We start from the raw sequence: 19,860 nt of genomic DNA on the forward strand, positions 1-19,860 counted from the left end.
AAAGGCTTTAAGTATCCCTTCAAAATAAATTACTGTTCCAGTTTCTCTATTACAGCTGCACAGTTTGAAGAATATTCTTGTAAATTATTAATATATGAATCTGTTACTCAGCAAAAGACACCAGTTCTATTCAAATTGCCTGGCTGGAGAAATATAAGAACACAGAGTAACACAGAGGTGAAAGCTTAAAGCCTTTGTAATAAAAACATAATAAACATCAGCATCATGTCTCTTACCATAATTTATCTATTGACACATGTTTAAATAACTCATTAACCAATATCAATCCCACAGATAACAACTGATTAGCGTTTTAGCTTTATCGACCAACACAAATGAGACTTATTAGCTTGCAATTACAACAACATAATGTTTTTGTCCTCTCCTCCCACAGGTACATGATGTTGATCAATGGAAAAAATGAAGTGTTTATGATCGACAGAGACAACACAGTCTTCCACATAGCAAACCTAGAGTTTCCTTTCCGGAAGGATCTGCGCGTCCACCTATCAAATACTTTATTGGATGGGGTGAGTTATTGTGCCTTTAAATATTATTATTGTTCTTTGTAATTCTTTCTGTTGTATAGTTATGTGTTGGGCCATACGTGTTTTACGTGAAACTCACTTGGCCTGTTCCTCTCTTGATTGGAGTTGCAAGTCCCCTCAATCTTCAGTCTTGTAACATTCCCCTTCTGCTCCTGCTGTGTAGTCTTGCAGATAATTGGCACCAGTTGCCAACCCTTAGGTGACAAAAGAGCAAGTTGATCGTAGGGCCCGTGAAACATGGCTGAGAGTAAAATGATCATTGGTGTCCTGGGGAAATGGTGAAATGTTTCATAGTTTTCTGTCACTGTTACATCTCCGTTCCACACTGTGTTGAGTTGTAACACTCAGCGGTGTGCTCCCTGGGGTGGCAGCAGGGGTCGGTGACTTACTTTCACCTTATGAAACCAGGCACAGACCTTTATTGGCATGTTTGTACGGTTTAGGTTGCACAGGTACCAGCTCTGCCCAGCAGGAGGTGCGCATGCATGAGTCATCTTAGCACTCTATAACTGAAAACATAGCCAAGGAAATTGCTGCAGTCTGAGGAGATTTGATTATAAATGTCTGGCGGTGTTTGTGTTTGGTGTTTCATTGCTGGAGATAACAGATAATTTGCCTGTCATTGTTTTTGTTTTGCTCCCCGTCTTGTTTTGTCAGGGTTTAGCAAATTTATCTAAAATAGGTATGTGCTTCCTCTTGGCTTAACAGTTGCTGATTGATGTGGTGAATTTAGTTTCCTCACTCAGGCAGGACATCTAATTGCAGCGTATTAAGTGGTCCTATGAAAGAGAATTGTGGATGTCAGTTCAGACTGCTACAAGGTTCGTTTTGACTCATGTTGCATTCATCTGTTGATGCTTCTGGCTCACAGTTCAGAGAGGCTGTGTTGAGCTGTTCACAGTGAGCCCTGTAGAGTCTCTGCTGTGCTGTCTGATATGTTTCATGTTTAGCCCAAAGGCACCGGTCTTTGTCTTTACATGCTGTTTTGGAGTACAGTTTTTAATGAGCTTTACATCAACTTGAGTTCCAATATTGGATGAATGTACGCTGTAGATTGAATTCCTGGCAGTTTCCTTTGGTCACATTAATGTATTCATCTACTGCTGTCTTTCTGTGCTACGGTTCAGTACACCAGATGCATAATGATGGCAGCCTCCTGGAATGACATCATTTTTGCCCCCAGCCCTTCCTTCGGTGCTCTACATGCCCACCATTCATTCTCCTTTTTCCTCTCTGCCAGGCTTTGGCATTTTGCTATTGATGTTTGGTGTTTTTGTCCTTTCAGATGTGAAGTAAAATCATATCACCCAGTAAGGCTGCACATTTAAAGTGATTGATTCAGGATTGTTGATTGTGCCTCTATATGAATAGTCTTCAACCTGAATTCCAAAAATGCAAAGGATATAAGTAGTCAAGTGCCACCCACCACCACAAGTCGAGCCAATGGTAACATGCCTTCGCCAGTTGCTGCTGGTGGTTGTGTCCAAAGTCCTCAATTTAAAAACCTCTATGGTGGGTTATAAAGCAAATACTTTTCCACAAGATGTTTGGACAGGTCATTTTGAGATTAGTTTCATCAGTGAGGTGGTAAAGAAATAGATTAAAAGCATTTGATGAAAAGGTTGGTACCACTGTACTGTCTTTATAGCATGCCGTTGCAGAGACTTCATGAAGTCTCCCTGAACCATTGTCTCTATAAAACTACAAATTCATGCTTTTGTATTTATATTTGATATAACAATTTCATGAAACTAACTCAGTGATTCATGAACAGGGTTTCTTCTAATTACAACAGTCCAGTATCAAGTTATGAGAGAAGACAACAGTTACATAGTTGAACTGCAATTGACATGTTTTGAAAATATAACAGATTGTGATTAGTGCAGGGTTAAAGCAAATATTATAAATACATTATACACTTAAACACATACTGCAGATGTTGTTCAATCAACAGACAGTTCATTTGTGTTATCACAAAACATGCTGATTATAAATTTTATTATTTTATTAGCATATCACAGATGTAACAGGTATAGTTTAAATGTGCTACATTAGGTAGGTCTTAAAGAGAGAGAGTGCAGTGTAAGGTCACATTGTGAAGGAAACAAAATGAAAATGGTACATTATTCAGTTGGGGCAGGAGTGCTGGCAACCACCATGCAATATTTACGATAAGCTCCTGTGGTTTGACCGCTGTATAGCGGAATCTCTGGAACTCTGTGTAATAGTGAAGTCCTAAAGTGATGTCTTACCTGCTACCTCTTCAACTTCCAGTTACATCAGAAGTCAGTCGCCTTAATGTTTAATGAACTGAAAGGCAAAAAATACAGATTGTGTTTATTTTAGAGTTAACAAAAGTAAATGAAGCATTAGAGTTTGAAACCTACTTTCACCTACCGTATTTCAATGGTGATTTTTTGCGCCGTTGCTGTCGCCACACTGTGTGGTTGTGCAAACTAATCATGTGTCTCCTGGGTGTCCTGCACCACGACTGCACCTGACTCGACTTGAGAGCCTTGCATAATGGATGTGCAGTGCTATTTCTGCTTCATGTCCTGCTACACCAGACGACACCACACACAGCCGCCCTTCCCCAATTCCTTGCTATCCTTCCCATCTTTCTCTCTGAACATACATCCCCTGAGAGTGTTCACTCTCTAGTGTGCCATCATGCCTAAGTAGTTTCACACAGGCACTATTTTCTACATGCTTTAAGGCAGCCCAGATTCAGGACATCTTTTTGTATATACTTTAAACTTGTTCACCCCTCAGGCTGTCTTATCTCAATGTCTGTGTGCTTTTGTCTGTTTTTCCCGTTCCCCCTCCTGATACGATTTTCTTCTGTTTTTATCTCTGCAGGAGATGATCATCGACAAGGTGAATGGTCAGCCGGTCCCTCGCTATTTGATATACGATATCATCAAATTCAATGTGAGTAGCCCCGGCTGTTTGAGAATGTGTTGTCTTTTCTTTGACCTATGACTCACGAGAGTCTGCCGGATCAATATGCCGAACAGAATATGCAACTAGGAACACCGTGATCTATCATCAGCTCCTTCTGTCTTTTCTCTTGTATTTGTTGTTTAGCAGAGGAACTCGTAATTTTGTGTTCTTGACTTTCAGCAGTTGGTAGCGCACATATAATCAGAACAAGGTGTTGGCTTTGGATGGGATTTATTTCTCCTCAGGCCTGAAAAATCATATTCCCGGTTGAGTTCCTTCAAGGCTATAGCAGGCAGCAGAGCAGTGAGGTATTTGTTCAGGGATGAGAGAGCTTTGTCAGTCTCCATGCTGGAGGGAAGAGCATAGCTCTGCTGACCCTACACCCTGTCATGCACCAGGCTTTATGAAAGCCTGATCTAAACTAGGGGTGAAGTGTGTGTGTGTGTGTGACGCATAAAGATTATATATACGCTATGTTTTTGTGTTTTTCTACTGAAATGAGTTTTGCTGAGCTTAATTTGCCTATTTCTGATGATCACTTCTGTTTGTGTTTATTTGTGTGTAAAAGTTATGTAGTAGCATGTTCTCCTGTTACATTATTTTGACTTCGCCATTTTTCTAGAGGACAGCCTGAGGACAACACTACTAGGCTGTTAATTGCTAACACTTTCCTGAACTGTAAATTAATTCACCCCCTCCACCAACGCTGCTAATGGTAAGCAGGCAGACACAGAGACAAATGAGCCTACAGTTTGCCCTTAGCAACCCTCTGCTGTCTTTTTTATAAAAACGTGATGAATACCTTGAGATGAAGGACGAGGGGAGGGGTTACTTAGGCCATTATGTGTGTCTGTCGCCTCCTTTTCTTCATCGATCAGAAGATCACGTAAGCAAGCTACTCAATAAAGGCTCCAGTGGTGAGGGGATAATCTTTGTAAGATGGTGCAGAGGTTAGCAGCTCCACATGACTCCCCCGAGCCATCGGTAAAGCGCTGCTGTATTGATCCTTACTGGCCATTATTAGCCTTCTCCATTATCTGTTCTGGGCTGCTCCTCGGCACCGAAGCTCCATCCAGAGATTGAGGATGGAAATGCAGCAGGAGGGAGAAGACACCACCTGCCATGCCCATGGCCTAACATGACACCATACTTGTTTGGAAAGTCGGGCAAAGCACAATAGTGGGATGCTTTTGATTAGAGCGTAATAAGAAGTGTGTGTCCTCTCATCACGATGGGTAATTTAGCTGTGTGTGACGGGTCAGAGTTTATTTAGTTTTGTGGATTTTGATGGAAATAAATGAGTTATATCAGCACATACTGCACTGTTCATGTCAGAGCCATTGAATCTCTTGGTCTTCCTACAGAGTGGTATTAGGTTGAGAGTGCTGATGTGTACAGTACTTCTCCAACCACGTAGCTGACTGAACCTTGCTGTTACAAGGAGTTTTTTTTCCCACTTGTGCTGCACAGTATTAAATAATAGCATTTTTGTGTTCCTGGAAAGTTGCTTCTTGTCAGTCACTGTCAGCTCCCCCACTGTGGGGGAACTGACAAGATGTGATGAAAGCATAACAATTACATATGTGTCCTTAATTTTCAACATGCTATTATCTTAAAATAATGAAAATGTGGAGGCTTGACATCGCAGTATGTGTCCTGACATTTTGATTGACCTCGTTATCTTCCGTCTTGCCAAAATAATTTCACTTTAGGTGCAGAATTAGAGGAGATAATTGGCTCATTCAGATTAACAGCAAAGTGCTTCACCACGGACACCTTTTCGGTTAAGCTTTCTTACTTTAACTCAACTTTCTTCTGCTTAAGAAGTCTGTGTGCATATACATTCTGTGGCTCTGCAGGGCTTCCACTCTAATGATAGTCCCTGGGCTATATCACGGCTTTCAAAACAATGGCAGTGTGTCTCTGATGATGTGCTATAGAATCTCTGCAGACACACCTCAACAGCAGTTTGCCTTCCTTTCAGATTTATGCTCTTGCAGTATATTAACATCTCCTTTGCACCTATGGTAATAGCTTTCACTAACAGCAGATAAGAAGAGGTACTGTACTTGTCAATGGATAAACATTACTCCTGGCTTTATGTGTCTCTAGGTAGTAATGCCATCCACTGCCTAACAGTGGCTTTACTGTTAACCTCAGTGGCTTTAATTTACACATAAATCACAATGTGTCCAAAACTGGAACACTGTGAGATTGGTCTGTTTTTTGCCTGTGATTATAACACAAGTCTTTCCCTTCATTTCCACATCCAGCATCTGGTTGGACAGATGCTGAACATATGTGGACACTGATAAAGGAAATAAGGTCATTATGGGGATAATTGTACCAAAATTTTGCTATGGAGGCTGTGATGCTCCCTGTTTTAAAACCAAATAGAACACAGTTAGTGTTGTGCTCTGGATTTCAGGATCCTCTAACACTTCCACTGTCTTTATTTAGCACAATCCACCCAAGGCATCTTACTCTCTTTTCATGTTGTTTTATTGGATTAATTATAGGAGGATAATGAAAAATGTTCAAGTAAAAATAGTCATTAATCTCAATTTCATTTTCGTTCTGTAAATTGTTTTGCATCTGTTTAAATCCCTCTGAAAGACGCTTATTTGACAGCTCTTTGCTGTTTGATACACTTTTAGTCTGTTTTTGAATTGTATCTGAGGAAAAGCCCAACTCAGGATTTAAGTGGCTAATAAAGGAACGGGAACAGTAGGCTTAGGAGAATAAGTAGATAGACTATTGTCATAAATTGTGGCCTACTAACTACCTGCTGTCTGCATTTTAGACTCAAATAAACTCCCATCCAACGCCAGATACGCCAGAGAGAGATATGGCACTGATGGACAAAATCTGTTCAGAGTAGTTTTGAGCTACAGCTATACAGAGCAAACACTTTTATTAAATGTCTTTGGGACAGTCAAAATTTATGTTCTGTAATATCTGGTGTTAAAAGAACTTATTGATCTGACTGCTTAACACCAGAAGAAAAATATAGAGGAATTATTAAATTGAAGGCATTTTTCATCCCAAATTTAATATAACCAACACCTAAGAGTAACCAATGACATCTGGATCAAAGCCCTCGTGAAATAAATCATATTTTTATCTGCTTCAATATTGCTTCAAAGTATTACTTGTGGCTCTGTGATGCAAACGGGCAAGTAGAATGTGTGTTTTTAGACCAATGCAACATAAAAGCCTCAGTGTTTTTGTTAGAAATATCCTGAAGTAGGCAATATATCAAGCTTCGGCTGACTAGTTCCACCTCTGGTTTTGATTATTTGATGGCATTTATTCCAAATTACCTGAGATGTTCACAAATCTTTCAACAGTAAATCCAACACCATTCATGTTTTTTTGCCATAGTCTTGAGTTCATCCTTCAGCCTCTCGAGCCACACACCGATGATGAGACTATTTTTGATCCTGCAGCTCTCATGTGTTTAACTTTTCATGTGTGTTTATATATAGATTCTTTATGCCCATCGTTCAGTTTCCCTATCTGCCAGGTATGTTTTGATTGCATTTGTGTCTTTAAAGGTTTAATAGATGCTAAAAGAAATTACTGAATCCCAGCTTGAAAAAATGAAATTGCCTGTTATAATAAAGCCCAGAGGTATTTAGTTTAATATTATAAAAACCTAGGAATTCATTGAAATGATCAAAATGTTCCTGGAACAAGTAACTTCTTCACATTTCAATAAAAAAAAATTCTAATCTTGATCCATTCATTTCATTCAACAGAAACCATGAAAAATGTCTAAAACCCAAAGTTATTCAGTTCACTAACACAAAACTAGTGACCATTTAGAAAATGTTTTTCATCTTTGCTTAAGTGAATTCACACAATTACTTTTTTTGACCATTTATTCTACGACAGTGCTGTAGAGACACAAGTGTCCTGAAGTGATTAGTATCAGAGCCATTATGGTCATTAAAGATTGGTATCAGTAATTATAAGTGTTGATAAATTCTGAATTTGCTCGGATGAAACACAGCTCTGGCCTGTTCCAAACCTCGAGTGATGACAGTAGGGGAATATAGAGCAGCCCTAAGTTTGAATTCAAGTTATTTACAATGACACTGAGCAGTCAAGAAACATTACCAGGCCCCAGAACCACAGCAGTAGAAATGACAAGGTGATTTCCCTGATGTAATTGATCTTGATTTCAAGTAATGTTGGTTTAACAAGACTGCTCTGCAGTGTTTTCCTGTTGAACAGACATGGACAGCACATGCCTTGAATCATCCACACTTACATCTTGTTCTGTCCTGATGACATAGCTGACAGATGGTGCTGAATGTGTGGGGCATGATACCAGCTGTTGCTCCAGGAGAATGTAGTGTGGCGACTGCAGTTACCCTAAAAACAAAACAAAAAGTCTTCAAAGTAATGCCTAAATGAGACAGGAAATGTCATTTTGCCTGACCATAATTGGAGTTGCCAAATTGCCCTTTTAAAGTTATTAAAGTTGCAATAAAGGAGCCTGAGTCACAGAAACACAATTGCTGCCTAATTATCAAGTTGTTACAGCTAATGTGTTAGCAGTTAAGCTGTTTATTCAAGTGGAGTCATAACAGGACCACTGACTCTTTAAGCCGATTTGGTCATTTCAATTTCATATGGCTGCAGTTAATGAATCATTAACATGTTTCTGGACTAATCAACTAATTTTTTTAGTGGGGAAAAAAGTAATGGGTAATTGCACTTTTGTTTCTCAGAGGTAAATCTTAAATTCAGTGTTCCTCAAACATCTTTAATTTACAAAACGCTAAAAAGCAGCAAAACATGAGCATCTGGAAAATGATAATACCTAAATACCTGATATTTTTGCTTTTATAATAATGAAAATATCATGTTTTATCTCTGTGTTGTAAAAAATGAAAGTAATATGCAGTGTGTTCATGATATTTTTTATTAAACCTGCTTATGTAACACTTTATAAAGAATACTCTGATCTTTTTTCTTTTTGCTAAATATCTGTATGACTCACAAGACAGTACAGTCTAGTAATTGCATCTAATCTTAACTAATTATTGGTCATCCACCTCCACATTCACTGTGAACAAATTTTTTGCCTCCTCACTTCTCTAATAATTACATAGAAAGCTCTTAAGAACAGTGGCCTTTATCAAACAGTAAGAACAGAATTAAATGTCCCCAAAGTCGCACCTTTTTGCTCCGTGCTTCTCAATTTAGATGACGAAATTTGCCACAAAAAAGGTGGAAATGTTTAACCACAGGTTTCTGATGTTTTCTCCACTCTGTGACAGCCAAGGTGAAATTATCAGTCTTGAACAGCAATTTGTCCACAATAATTTAAATATTTTGAGTACTTCACCAAACTATGCAGCCTTATTGGAAATGGAAAAAAAACAATTCCAACTTCTGTTTCACTTTTCACTGTAATGTGGCATCACAGCACTTAACAAATTGTAATAGCTCATGTTTTGATGAAAACATTTTATCAAATGTTGAATTTAGTCAAATGTTGTATGTATTGAGAGTTGAGGCATCAGAAGTAGCTAAAATAATAATAGAGGCCCCCTCCATCCTGCTCATGCCTGTTACTCTGTTGACGTCTGTTTTACAAACTAATTGATAGTATTAGAGAATGCTGTTGCTGAACTATTCAAACAGATAATTCAAAACCAAGTTTATCGTGCCAGAGTTTGTAGTTCACAGTACACAGGACTGAAAATGTTCGTAGCTGATCTGCTTTGAATGAGTAGCAAAGCCTCTAGATCGATCAAAGGTGTGGTTAACTATTCAGAGATGTATGGAAGACATTTAAAAATGAATATTACGGCCCTTCATGACCAAGTAACAGAAAATATTTTCACTTCATTGTTTTTGTCTCTTTGTCTCTGTCTCTTTCAGTAAAGAAATGGCAGCTTGGTAGCTGAGTTTGAGCTCCTTTTTTGCTCTCTGATAACTAGTGAGAACCATTAAATGTCAAACTGTTGTCATACATTTAGTCTGGCTCCATCTGGCAAATTTTCAGAGCCTATTTATTTCTTCTAACAGTAATTTTTTTTTTTCTGTGAAGATAAAAGTTGCTTCTGTGAGTCGTTACGTTTTAATCACTTTGTTAATTGAGTAGGAGAGATGTGCAGTAGTTCTACCGTCCTGTGCCGGGTTGGTTTCATCACAACTCCTCTGTTTCTATTTAGTATTTTAGAGTGTTAAATTGAAGCAAGAACTCAACTCGCCATTGTTATACTTCTTCCTTCCTGAGACAGTCTGGCAGCTTTCAGGCTGGCTGTTGATCTAGAGAGGACATCGGGTGATGATGTCATAATAATTAGCTCAACTGATTTTAGGGCCTTGTTGTCTGCACCTAGCAGGCTAGTGATGCTATGAGAATGTTATTGTGCATGCCGTTGTTGTTTGGTCCATACATTTTCAGTAAACAGCAAAAAATGTCAATTGATTTCTCGAACCTTATTGTATCAAAACCCCACAATCAGTTGCAATAAATAGAAGAGAAAGAAAACCTCATTATTTCCGCTTTAAAAACCAAATAATTTTTATCATCACAAGACACTCAAATTTCAAATCAATCAAAGACATTATACTCACAAAAGAGTTCACTAAGTCACAACAAGTTAGATTAAGTGTTGGCATGGCATTGAATTAAAGTGAAGTTTATGACTGTTGGAATGACTGTAAAATATATTTCCAAACGAGATTTATGCAGCAAGTTATATTTCAGAGTACATTAAAAGATGACTGAAATTGCTATGTTGTGTCTTTCAGGGGCAGCCTGTTGGCCAGTGTGATTTCAATATTCGGCTGTTATGCATGGAAAAGGAGATCATTTATCCTCGGCTGGAAAAGATGAAGACTGGACAGATTGACAAAACCAAGGAGCCCTTCAGTGTCCGGAATAAGCCCTTCTTTGACATTCACGCAGCGCGGAAGGTAACATGGACAAAGTCCTTCTTTTGCCTTTTTAAACTCATTTTACACATGTCAGATGTGAAAACGTATGAATCTCTGCTAAAGACTTAAATATGCACTAAGGGTGCTTTTATACCTACAGGCTTTAGTTTGTTTAAATCTAAGTCAAGTTCATGATCTTGGTGCAGTTCATTTTGTTTGGTGTGAAAATGGTAATCACACCAAGAGTCTGTCTCGATCTGCAACGTCTAGCGAACTCTGAGAATGCGTACTGAACCAAAACATGACCAAAAGCTATGAATCGCATGATTTGAGGGCTTTGGGTAATTTCTTTTGTTTGTCCATCAAAAACATGCTGTCTAATTAATCAAGGACAAACGTGGAGCTGTGAGGAGGCGATGTGCCCACAGACACCAGGTCTGATGACCATGCAGGCGATGTAACTTAACTTATCCACTGTGGGAAAACACCCCAAGTGTCAGATAACAGTGTTTGCCTCTTCCTATGTATTTGCCTATAGCTGTGTGAATACACACAAATTTAGGTTTGTGTAAAAAAAAAGAATGCAGCAGCATGAGGCATTACTATATACTGCTCATGTAGGTCATTATGTTGCCGCCTGTAAATAAAGGAGAAACCATGATTTTTATAGATTTTGTCATAGCTTCTGGCAGTTTACTCAGTAATACTAGAAACAAGTGTAAAATGCATTATTGATGCTAATTTATCCAGCTTAATTGACTATTTTGGTTCAGATTGTCTTATGTTTTGTTTTTCCCTTGTAGCTGTCATAATAAATAAATAATCTCGGTTCAGGTTATACTGTGCTGAGGCAGGGAACAGCAGAGCTTTTATCCTCTGAATAGCTGTTAAGCCTTCCTCAAAGGCTTGTACTTGTGCCCTAATATCAGGTCTGTAGGAAGTTGGAACACAATTAATTTGATGTTTGGCTCGAGCCAAGATCAGTCAGAAATCTTGGCATTGCACATTCACAGATGATCAAAGTGTATGGTAGGGGTAAGGTTTCAGACATTTCTTGTGTTTTTGTCCGATGCTGTTTTCTGCCCACAGTGGTGTCTTGGTGTTTCTGTACCTTGTATGAATGGTTAATAGCTGGGTTACGTCTGATCTAACCCTGTGCTATCCACTCCTAAGAACCTTTATGGGAGATCAGCCCTCATCCTTTGGGGTTCATATCGATGGAGATACTCCAGAAGTGAAGTCACTGTAACTGTGTCTGGGTTCTGACTGCTCGTTTGTGTTGTGCAGTGACCATCTGCTCCCCATACAGTCATATCTCTGTTGCATGGGACATTAAAAAGAGGAAACTGGAATCTGGCTCATTAATTCATAGCAGCACAACACTCCATTTCATGGCATATCGACCAGAAATTCCTTTTTGGGAAATTTCAGTCTCAGGCTGGAGTTTTGTATGATGTCTTTTGTCTCTTTCTGTGCTGCTATTATTCATCTCAGACACTTAAACATTCATGCCATTTCCCCACCAACTGTGACCATTTATTCTTTGTGCTTCTTCCACATTTCAAATTATTACACAAAGACTCCTTTTTACTTAAGACAATTTGTACATTAGGACAACCAGATGATGTATTTTTGGAATTTCCCTATTGTATGGGTTGAATGGATATGGCTGAAACAATGTATGTTGAATAGAAGAAAATCTGAATTTCAAGCCACGGCATATCTCAGTTGGTAGAACCAGTTCTACAGTTAGTTGAATATAGCATCTTTAGTTTTGTAGTAGGTTTGCAGTATACACATTCACAGAATGTACTGTACCTACAGAAAATTATGGAAGATATAAAATGTCTAAATGAAAACAAAGCAGCCGTGAAATGAAAGAGAGAAATGCAATACCCGTAGTTAGATGTGTGTGCTTTTTATGTATGTTTTTGCTGCGACTAAAATACATGCATATTAAAAGGCAGTTATTTAACTGAGTTTATTAAATTAATTGTTTTTCGCAGTGGCATAAATCTTTCATGACACATTTGCATCAAAACACAACACAGATAACAAGCTGAAGAGGTGTATTACATTTTCAGCAGAGGACTGAACAGACCTGCCAGTACTAAATGCAAAGTAGCTGTCATCATCAATGCCAAAATGAAAATGGTCCAGTCACAACTTGAACCTTTCGCATTAAAACTGTTTCCTGTGAGCCAGCCAGCTCGATGGACAATACACAGCACATTTAGTTACATTTGTGATTGACTGTCGGCAGCTTTCAGGGATAAATAATTGCCTTTTTAACATATTGTTTTATAAAAAAGTTTGAGCACATCCCACATTTTAGTAATGCTGATTTAGTTAAATGCATTAAATACTACCCCCTGACACAAACAGGCATTGAACAGCCTTTCTTCAAATGTTAATACGCATTGACTTTTATGATATTTTGTGACGTTAAAAAATAGAAAATAAATACACACAGTACTTGTAGCATGTGTGAAATGTTGGGCACCCTACTAAGTCTGCACTTAGTAACCCCCTCTTTGGCAGATTCTGCTTGCAAACACTTCTTGTCGCCAGCTAAAAGTCTCTCAAATCAAATCACGTTTTATTTATATAGCCCAAATTCAACAAACCATGAATTTTTCTAAATGGTTTCATAATGTATACAACATATAAACGCTTCGGTAACCTTTTTTTGTCCGCTAAGCTCTTATATCAGCTTACTACGGTGTACCACCATGGATTTGTTTTCTCAACATACCGCAAAAAAGTATTAAAAAAAAGTTTCAAATAATAAAGCTTAGCATTCTCAATACATAGAGATGAAATTTGTCTGTTCTGGTAATGGACACGGGAAAGTCAGCCAGAGAGTGTATTTGGCAGAGAATAGTAATTAGAAATCAAGTCAGGACTGGGATTTCTGGTCATTTTCTTGCTCGCTGAAGGCAACAATATTGGCAGTGAGAGAGAGAATGCATTTCTGAGGTTAGAAACTCCTTGCTCATGGGATTATAGAGATGAGTCTTAGAGTTTCGGGGCAACTAAAAACCGATGGTATTTGCAATTTCCATAGAAATTGTTTGATAAGAGTCCATTAATGTGTTAATCTAGATCATTTAGGTATGGTTTGATTTTTCCTGGTTATACCTTGTTTGATGTCATCAAGCCGTCCTTCTTCCATAAGAGATTTGTCGCTAATGAACATTTTTACCAGTTGCAGTACTAATGGTATGCTTGTAGCAGCCTAAGCAATGCTAAGTGACCCTCATATAAATATGTCAGTTGGTTTGGATATAATACTTCATCAGCCTTTGTTGGTATAGTATAATATCCCATATTTATATTCACACACATTCACAAAGTGTTCTGTGTATTCTAGTGGTAACATGCAGGAGACCGGGGTTTTGAATCCCGGCTTTGGCCTACCTCAATTAGGGGTCCTTAATCAAGACCTCCTTACACTTCCCTGCCTTTGTCTTGTATCACACATGTTAGTCGCTTTTGGATAAAAGTGTCTGCCAGATGACTAAATGTAAATGTCATTGCATTTATCCAGTAAGAGTAATCTACCTCCAAAGCAGGAATCATTTTATAGTAAATAAAACATGAGTAATTCTCAGTTCTTGAAAATGAAAGCCTGAAAGAGGTATACCCCATTGAGTAGGCCTAATATTTGCAGGGCATACAGTAATTAAATGTGACTCATGGTGTATCCATATTTAATAAAGTCACAGATTGGTAATGTTAAAATCAAAATTAAATTAAAAGGTGCTGTGAATTTGCATTTGGTTATTGCAGACTATCTAATAGCTTTTGCTCATTTATCATGTCTGTAAAGAAATTAGCCCTAATCTGAATAAAGTTTCCCCTTATGAGATTGGGGAATAATATGACCCCAGTTGACCACTTGGGTCACCCAGCTCATACCAGGAGTCCCGATTGTGGCAAAATGGGGAGAGAATGAGTTTTATATCTCACCTTGCACTACTTTTTTGAATGAAGATTGAATCCGGATAGAGGTCTGAAAAGTTATCTCAGATAACTTAGGATTGCTGTGTTTCCACAGAGCTAGACTCTAATCACAGCAGGGGTGTTTAAGGCTTAGTGCATGTACTGAATTCAAAGCAGCCAAGAGAATTGAGTTCCCAGAGAATGTAAACAGTGAAGTGAAATAGGTTTTTAGGACCAGTTTCCTCTCAAGGATTTTACCCTACTAGCCCTAGTGACTTGAAAACTATGAATTAAATTTTTTAAAAAGTATAGATTCTGTCAGGCTTTGGTGGCCAGCATCTTGTGATTGTGCTGTTTTATGTTGTCCTTATAGCCTCCTGACATTGACAGGATCATGTTTATTAAAACTAATGCTTCTACAATTGATTTGTTTCTTAACTGATTAGAAACTTTTGAAGGAAAGTTCGGTTTGAAGGTCATCCCCTGTTTTGTGTTTGCATGCAAATGCGGGGCTATGTCATATCTAGTACACTATGACCTGTCTGACTTGTGCATTTTAGTATGTGTTAGTATCTATAGCGATCAAACTGGTTTCCTAAGTGGGGTTAAGTTTTATCCTTAGACTTAATTGCAATTCCAGATTATCCTGATGTTTTGTAATTTCAGTTTTCTGATTTTTTTGTTTATTCTAAAAGTAAGAAATACTATCTAAGTACATCATTAATATTTTTTTAGTGTGTCAAATGTTACCTGTGCCTTTGGTGTGACCCTGTAACTGCCTACAGATAAGCACACTTTTTGAGTGGCAAGATCACAACTTAAAACCAATGCATAATTAAATACACATTTATTTTTTTATTGAACCAGAATCTTATCTTTGCAAATGCAGTTATGCCATGTTTCTAGATAAGGTGTAACATTCTGAAAGGTCAGTTGGAAATATAATTTTGAGTGCAGCAAGAGTTGCACCACAGCTGAGACAAGCGGCAGCGAGGTTCATCGTCTTCACATTTGTCAAACAAAGCCGTTGGTCTATGTGTACATAGCCAAAGTTTTGATCTCTGGCGGCCAAAGACTCTTTATCTTCTCCTAACTCATCTTTCAAGTCGGCTTAGTCATCGGTTCTATGTAAATATTCTTTCATGGTCAGACTAGAAGAAATAACCTCCCCCTTTAAAGCATGCCTGCAACACTAAAAAAATTCAGTACAGAGACATGTTACTTCACCTTTGCTTTTAATTATACTTTTAATCGTCTGAACTGCAGGCAGGTCACTCAAGGACACACACTCTGTGTCCTGAGAAAAGTCTTGATGGCAGCATATGTCTCTGAAATCTCAGTAGTACTTTCACATGACACCTGTGTCACCACAGAGGCTGGTTTTTGTACGTGTAACAGTCTTGATCCTCTCTTCTATCTTTGATGGAGAGAACCAGTCCATTTGACAGACCAAGAGAAGTAGACTGCTTTTCTGCACAGAATGTCTTATTTTTAGTATTTGATTTTCAGGTTGCAGTTCTTGGTGCAGTGGTGGACTGTTAAGTGACAATAATCTTCCAAAGGACTCCTCCCATGTGACTGTATGGATCATGGTAGCATGATGGATATTCATGCATTGCTGACTGAAGGCTCAAAGGTCACGCATATTAAAAAGCTGTTTCTGGCCTTGACAAACTGAGGTTTTACAGAGTGCCAAAATCTCTTCACAGTATTATGTAATTTCTTTTGTGAAAGACCTGAATTCTTTGCATATTCAGACATTCATATCTTTGAGCTGATTGACAATTCTCTCATGAAGTTTGGTAGAAAGGGTTGGGACCCACTGATGAATGGTCCTCTTTCAATTAACAAATTAACCTTCCAATTTTGGAATCATCCTAAACAGTGTTACTTGTATTTCAGTTTTATTTAACCTTTTCCCTAATAATTATATTTTAAATTTTAGTTTTAATTGCATATTAAAAAGGTAATGGCCTTGGACTCGGTAAAACACCCATTTTCCACTGATAGATACAAGAATAAGCTCATCACCTGCATCCTCTCTGTCTATGCTGCTGCACCCACTCACAAGGGGAGCATGTTGACTGTTGTATAAGGACTTATGCTGCTTGGAAGAACACACGACATGGACTCCGATGACTAATGTTTGTTTACCTCAGTTGCTTTGAGATTTTTTAGTTTTCTTCAAAGCCTCCAGGACATTATGCAACATCTGATGATGCACACCACATCTATACAGTAAAGGTCAAACTTACTGGAGAGAGTGACTGAATATTTTGCCAATAGTGAGCATAGATGCTTTTTTAATTTGTTCTGCGTGCATGCTCTCCTTGTGCCTTCCTGGCTCAGTGTCAAGGTACTCGAGGATAGAAACATGCATCCTTTGGGTCAGGTCAACGTGTGTCTCTCTTCAGATGTTCTTTGAAACTTTGTGTTGATTCTATCTGTCACCACCTTCCCTGCCTTCAGTCTCATGCCTGCCTTTTCAGTTTGACCCTTGGTAATGTCATGACATCCTTGCCTTGCTTCACTCTGGACAATAAATTCATCTAAGATAGTCACAGCTGCTCCAATAACAGTAAAACATCTAGAATTCTTTGTTTCCATAATTATTATTATAATGTCTGTTTCTATATTATATTCTTAAATTATTTCTGTTCTGCTTGCTTTTTGTGTAAAGAATCATACAACTAATCTATTTATACAGTAGCCAAAAGAGTATAATATTGTATTTGGACATATTTTATACTAGGTATTTCCCATGGCCTGACTGAAATCTGAGAGAGACATAACCACCCTCTGTGTTGCCCTGGACAGTGTAGTATTGACCACATCATATGATATACAGTGTGACATTTTCCAGTCCACAGGGCACCATGGTCACCTTTTGCATTGCAGTTTACACTGAGCAGATAAAGCAGCATGTTGTTGGAGCCCAGTGAAGGGCTACCTCCTGGTTGTTGCCTCTTTACACTGGCTGCGTCTGTAGTCTGAATGTGACTGAATGTGTCTGAGTGTGTGGGCTGCGCTCGGCACTGCTGTGTGTTTGTGGTTATCGTGTCTCTCCTGGAGACAAGCTGGTGATGTGTCTTACTAGCAGGATTACTGCAAAACACATACTTGGACTGGCCGAAATCTTCCCCCTCCATCCACTTTGTCTTTTCATTCCTTTGACATTACACATATTATTGTCCATGTCACCATTTTCTCTCAAATATCTGTACCCTCAGCTTTCCTGGTGGGGAATTAAAGATTTATCTTCTATGTAGTAATTACTATACACACAGAATGAATTTAATGTGTAGTTTACATGTGTAGCTGTTTACAGGTGACAGGAAAGAAGAAAGTTTGACTCTGGTCACATGCCATGAAGCAATTTTATTAAAAGTTTTCTTCGAAATATTACAAGTACACCTGTAAAGCAGTTCAATACAACAGCTCAGCCAAAATATCTGTTTGACTGACGCTGTCACAGAGGTACTATATCAATTCAACCATGTTTTTTATTGTGGTTCTACTTTGCGGTGGTTTTGAACTAGAAGGCAACCTCACAAAAACATTTTTTGTACATAGTGCAGCCAATACAACACCAGCATTTACTGTGTGCTGTACTTGAACATTACAATCATGCACATGTGTATGATAAAGTGAGTGGTGAACATTAATGGAATTAACTTGAAATTAAACTTTACAGACAGATTTAACGATGAAAGATCCCATGACATTTACTCTGATTAGAATATTTTAGAGCAATGATTTTTTAGAGCACCTGTACAGTTTTTCACAGGTTCTCTTTATACCTCCATTCAATTTCACGCTGTACCCTGATATTTCACATCGTTCTGATCTGTTCTACTCTTATGCTATCTCTTATTAGTTTATTCCCCAAAGTGTTAATGTCGCTGTATTTTCTGTGTCATCACTAATGAATCTGTCAAATGAGTACGTTTATCTTGATTGTGTTTTATCAACCAGAATCCATTTAATGACAAATTTTCCAAGACACTTAACTCCAGACTATGTAACCTTACTTTAACTGTGGGCCAGCCAGTGGTTAGTAGACCTGCCAACACACTCTGATGTGGGCTTCTCGTTTATTAGGGAAGTGAACACTGGCTTCACAGGGCAATTCACATTAGGCTTGAAAGAAGCCTCTAGCAACAGCCCTGTGGTCTGACTGGAATATCAATCCATCTGCCTTTGATTCAGCCCCCGCACCTAAACCTCCTCAGAGCAATGAGGATGAGCAGACAGCAGGAAAACACAAAGCTTCAGGAATGGAAAGAGTATAAAATCAGTCCAGGTGTTCTTAGGAAAAGCTTCCGATATTATAAAAATGGTTTTGTTAATGAGCTCATGCTGCATTATGCTGCTTACCTGCAGGCTGCATAGTAATAGACAATGAAATGAAAAAATATTTCAAATATATGATACTAAAATCGCATGCATGCATGCATGCATGCAGTTGAACTTCTTAAGCTCCATTTAGTAGGTGTTCTGGAGCTTTTGATTGAATCACATGATCTTTGTCAGCAAATGCAGTTTGCTCAGTTGTCATGGAAATGTAGAAGTTAAAATGTTCTTTTTTTTTTATGGTAGTTCAAGGACTTCTAGTCCATATTGAATCACATTACACAGTCTGAGTTCATTCTTAACCTTAACAATGGCAGTTGATACAACATTTTCATCTGCACATTCATTTAGTAGTAAAATAATGATCTTCAGGTGAGATTGTTTTGTCCACTGCTCGTCAAAAGCATTGCGCCAATTGGTCACAATATTAACAGCACCTGGTTGTTTTAATGATGTGGTGGACAGAAAAATATTCAATGCCTGCCTTAATCAACAGGTGTCATAACACACAATGTGTTGCAGCTTGCTGCATATGGGGCTTTGTAGCTAATGTTGTCTGCATACTAGTTGCAGTCAGTTGCCTATTGTAAATCTAATTTTATGAAATTGTGCTCACTGTTGCTTTCAGCACTTAAGGATTTTATATTCTCTCTGCACAACTAGATCTTGGTAGTTGCATTTAGGTTTTGTGTGAGCACTTGTCATATGTCACACGCAGCATTTCAAAGCTGTTAATGTAGTTTTGCTCTTTAGGTTGCATGTCTGGCTTTATTTAGTGTTTTTTGTATCCTTGTATATCTTGATTTTACAATTTTTTATATATAATTGCTCAAGGTACAGCACAATTAGTCACAGTTGTCCCTCTAATGAAATCAGTCTTTGCTCTGTATAGGCCACATACCTGTATGTGGGAGTCCATACTCCATGTCATTATAATGCTACCAAGCTAGATATCATCTGTCAGTGTCTTTTTATGAAATGAGCCTAAACATGAAACCCTGAGAGAAAAATGGTTTGACTTCCATCACTTAGGCTTTTATCCTCTCAAGAGGAAAGACATTACTTTGCACGTGATGGGTTGATTTGTCACCCCAAGCGCTTCCATTGTCCTGCCTTGTAGTGTCCATTGTAAGCTTGATCTCTCAATGGGGCTTTTCTATTTGCCTCC

The 19,860-nt window shown here is 38.3% G+C and overlaps 1 protein-coding gene across 1 annotated transcript in view; it reads left to right on the plus strand.

Moving 5' to 3' along the window:
- rngtt (RNA guanylyltransferase and 5'-phosphatase) overlaps positions 1-19,860 on the plus strand; it is a 73,499-nt gene that overhangs the window by 21,292 nt on the left and 32,347 nt on the right. Inside the window, exons 9-11 of the mRNA XM_026341772.1 lie at positions 395-530; positions 3,408-3,479; positions 10,269-10,433. Coding sequence (XP_026197557.1) covers positions 395-530; positions 3,408-3,479; positions 10,269-10,433 — 373 coding nt within the window. The remainder of the gene's footprint in view (positions 1-394; positions 531-3,407; positions 3,480-10,268; positions 10,434-19,860) is intronic.

The sequence above is a fragment of the Anabas testudineus genome, chromosome 24, assembly GCF_900324465.2.
Source record: "Anabas testudineus chromosome 24, fAnaTes1.2, whole genome shotgun sequence".
Taxonomy (NCBI): Eukaryota; Metazoa; Chordata; class Actinopteri; order Anabantiformes; family Anabantidae; genus Anabas; species Anabas testudineus.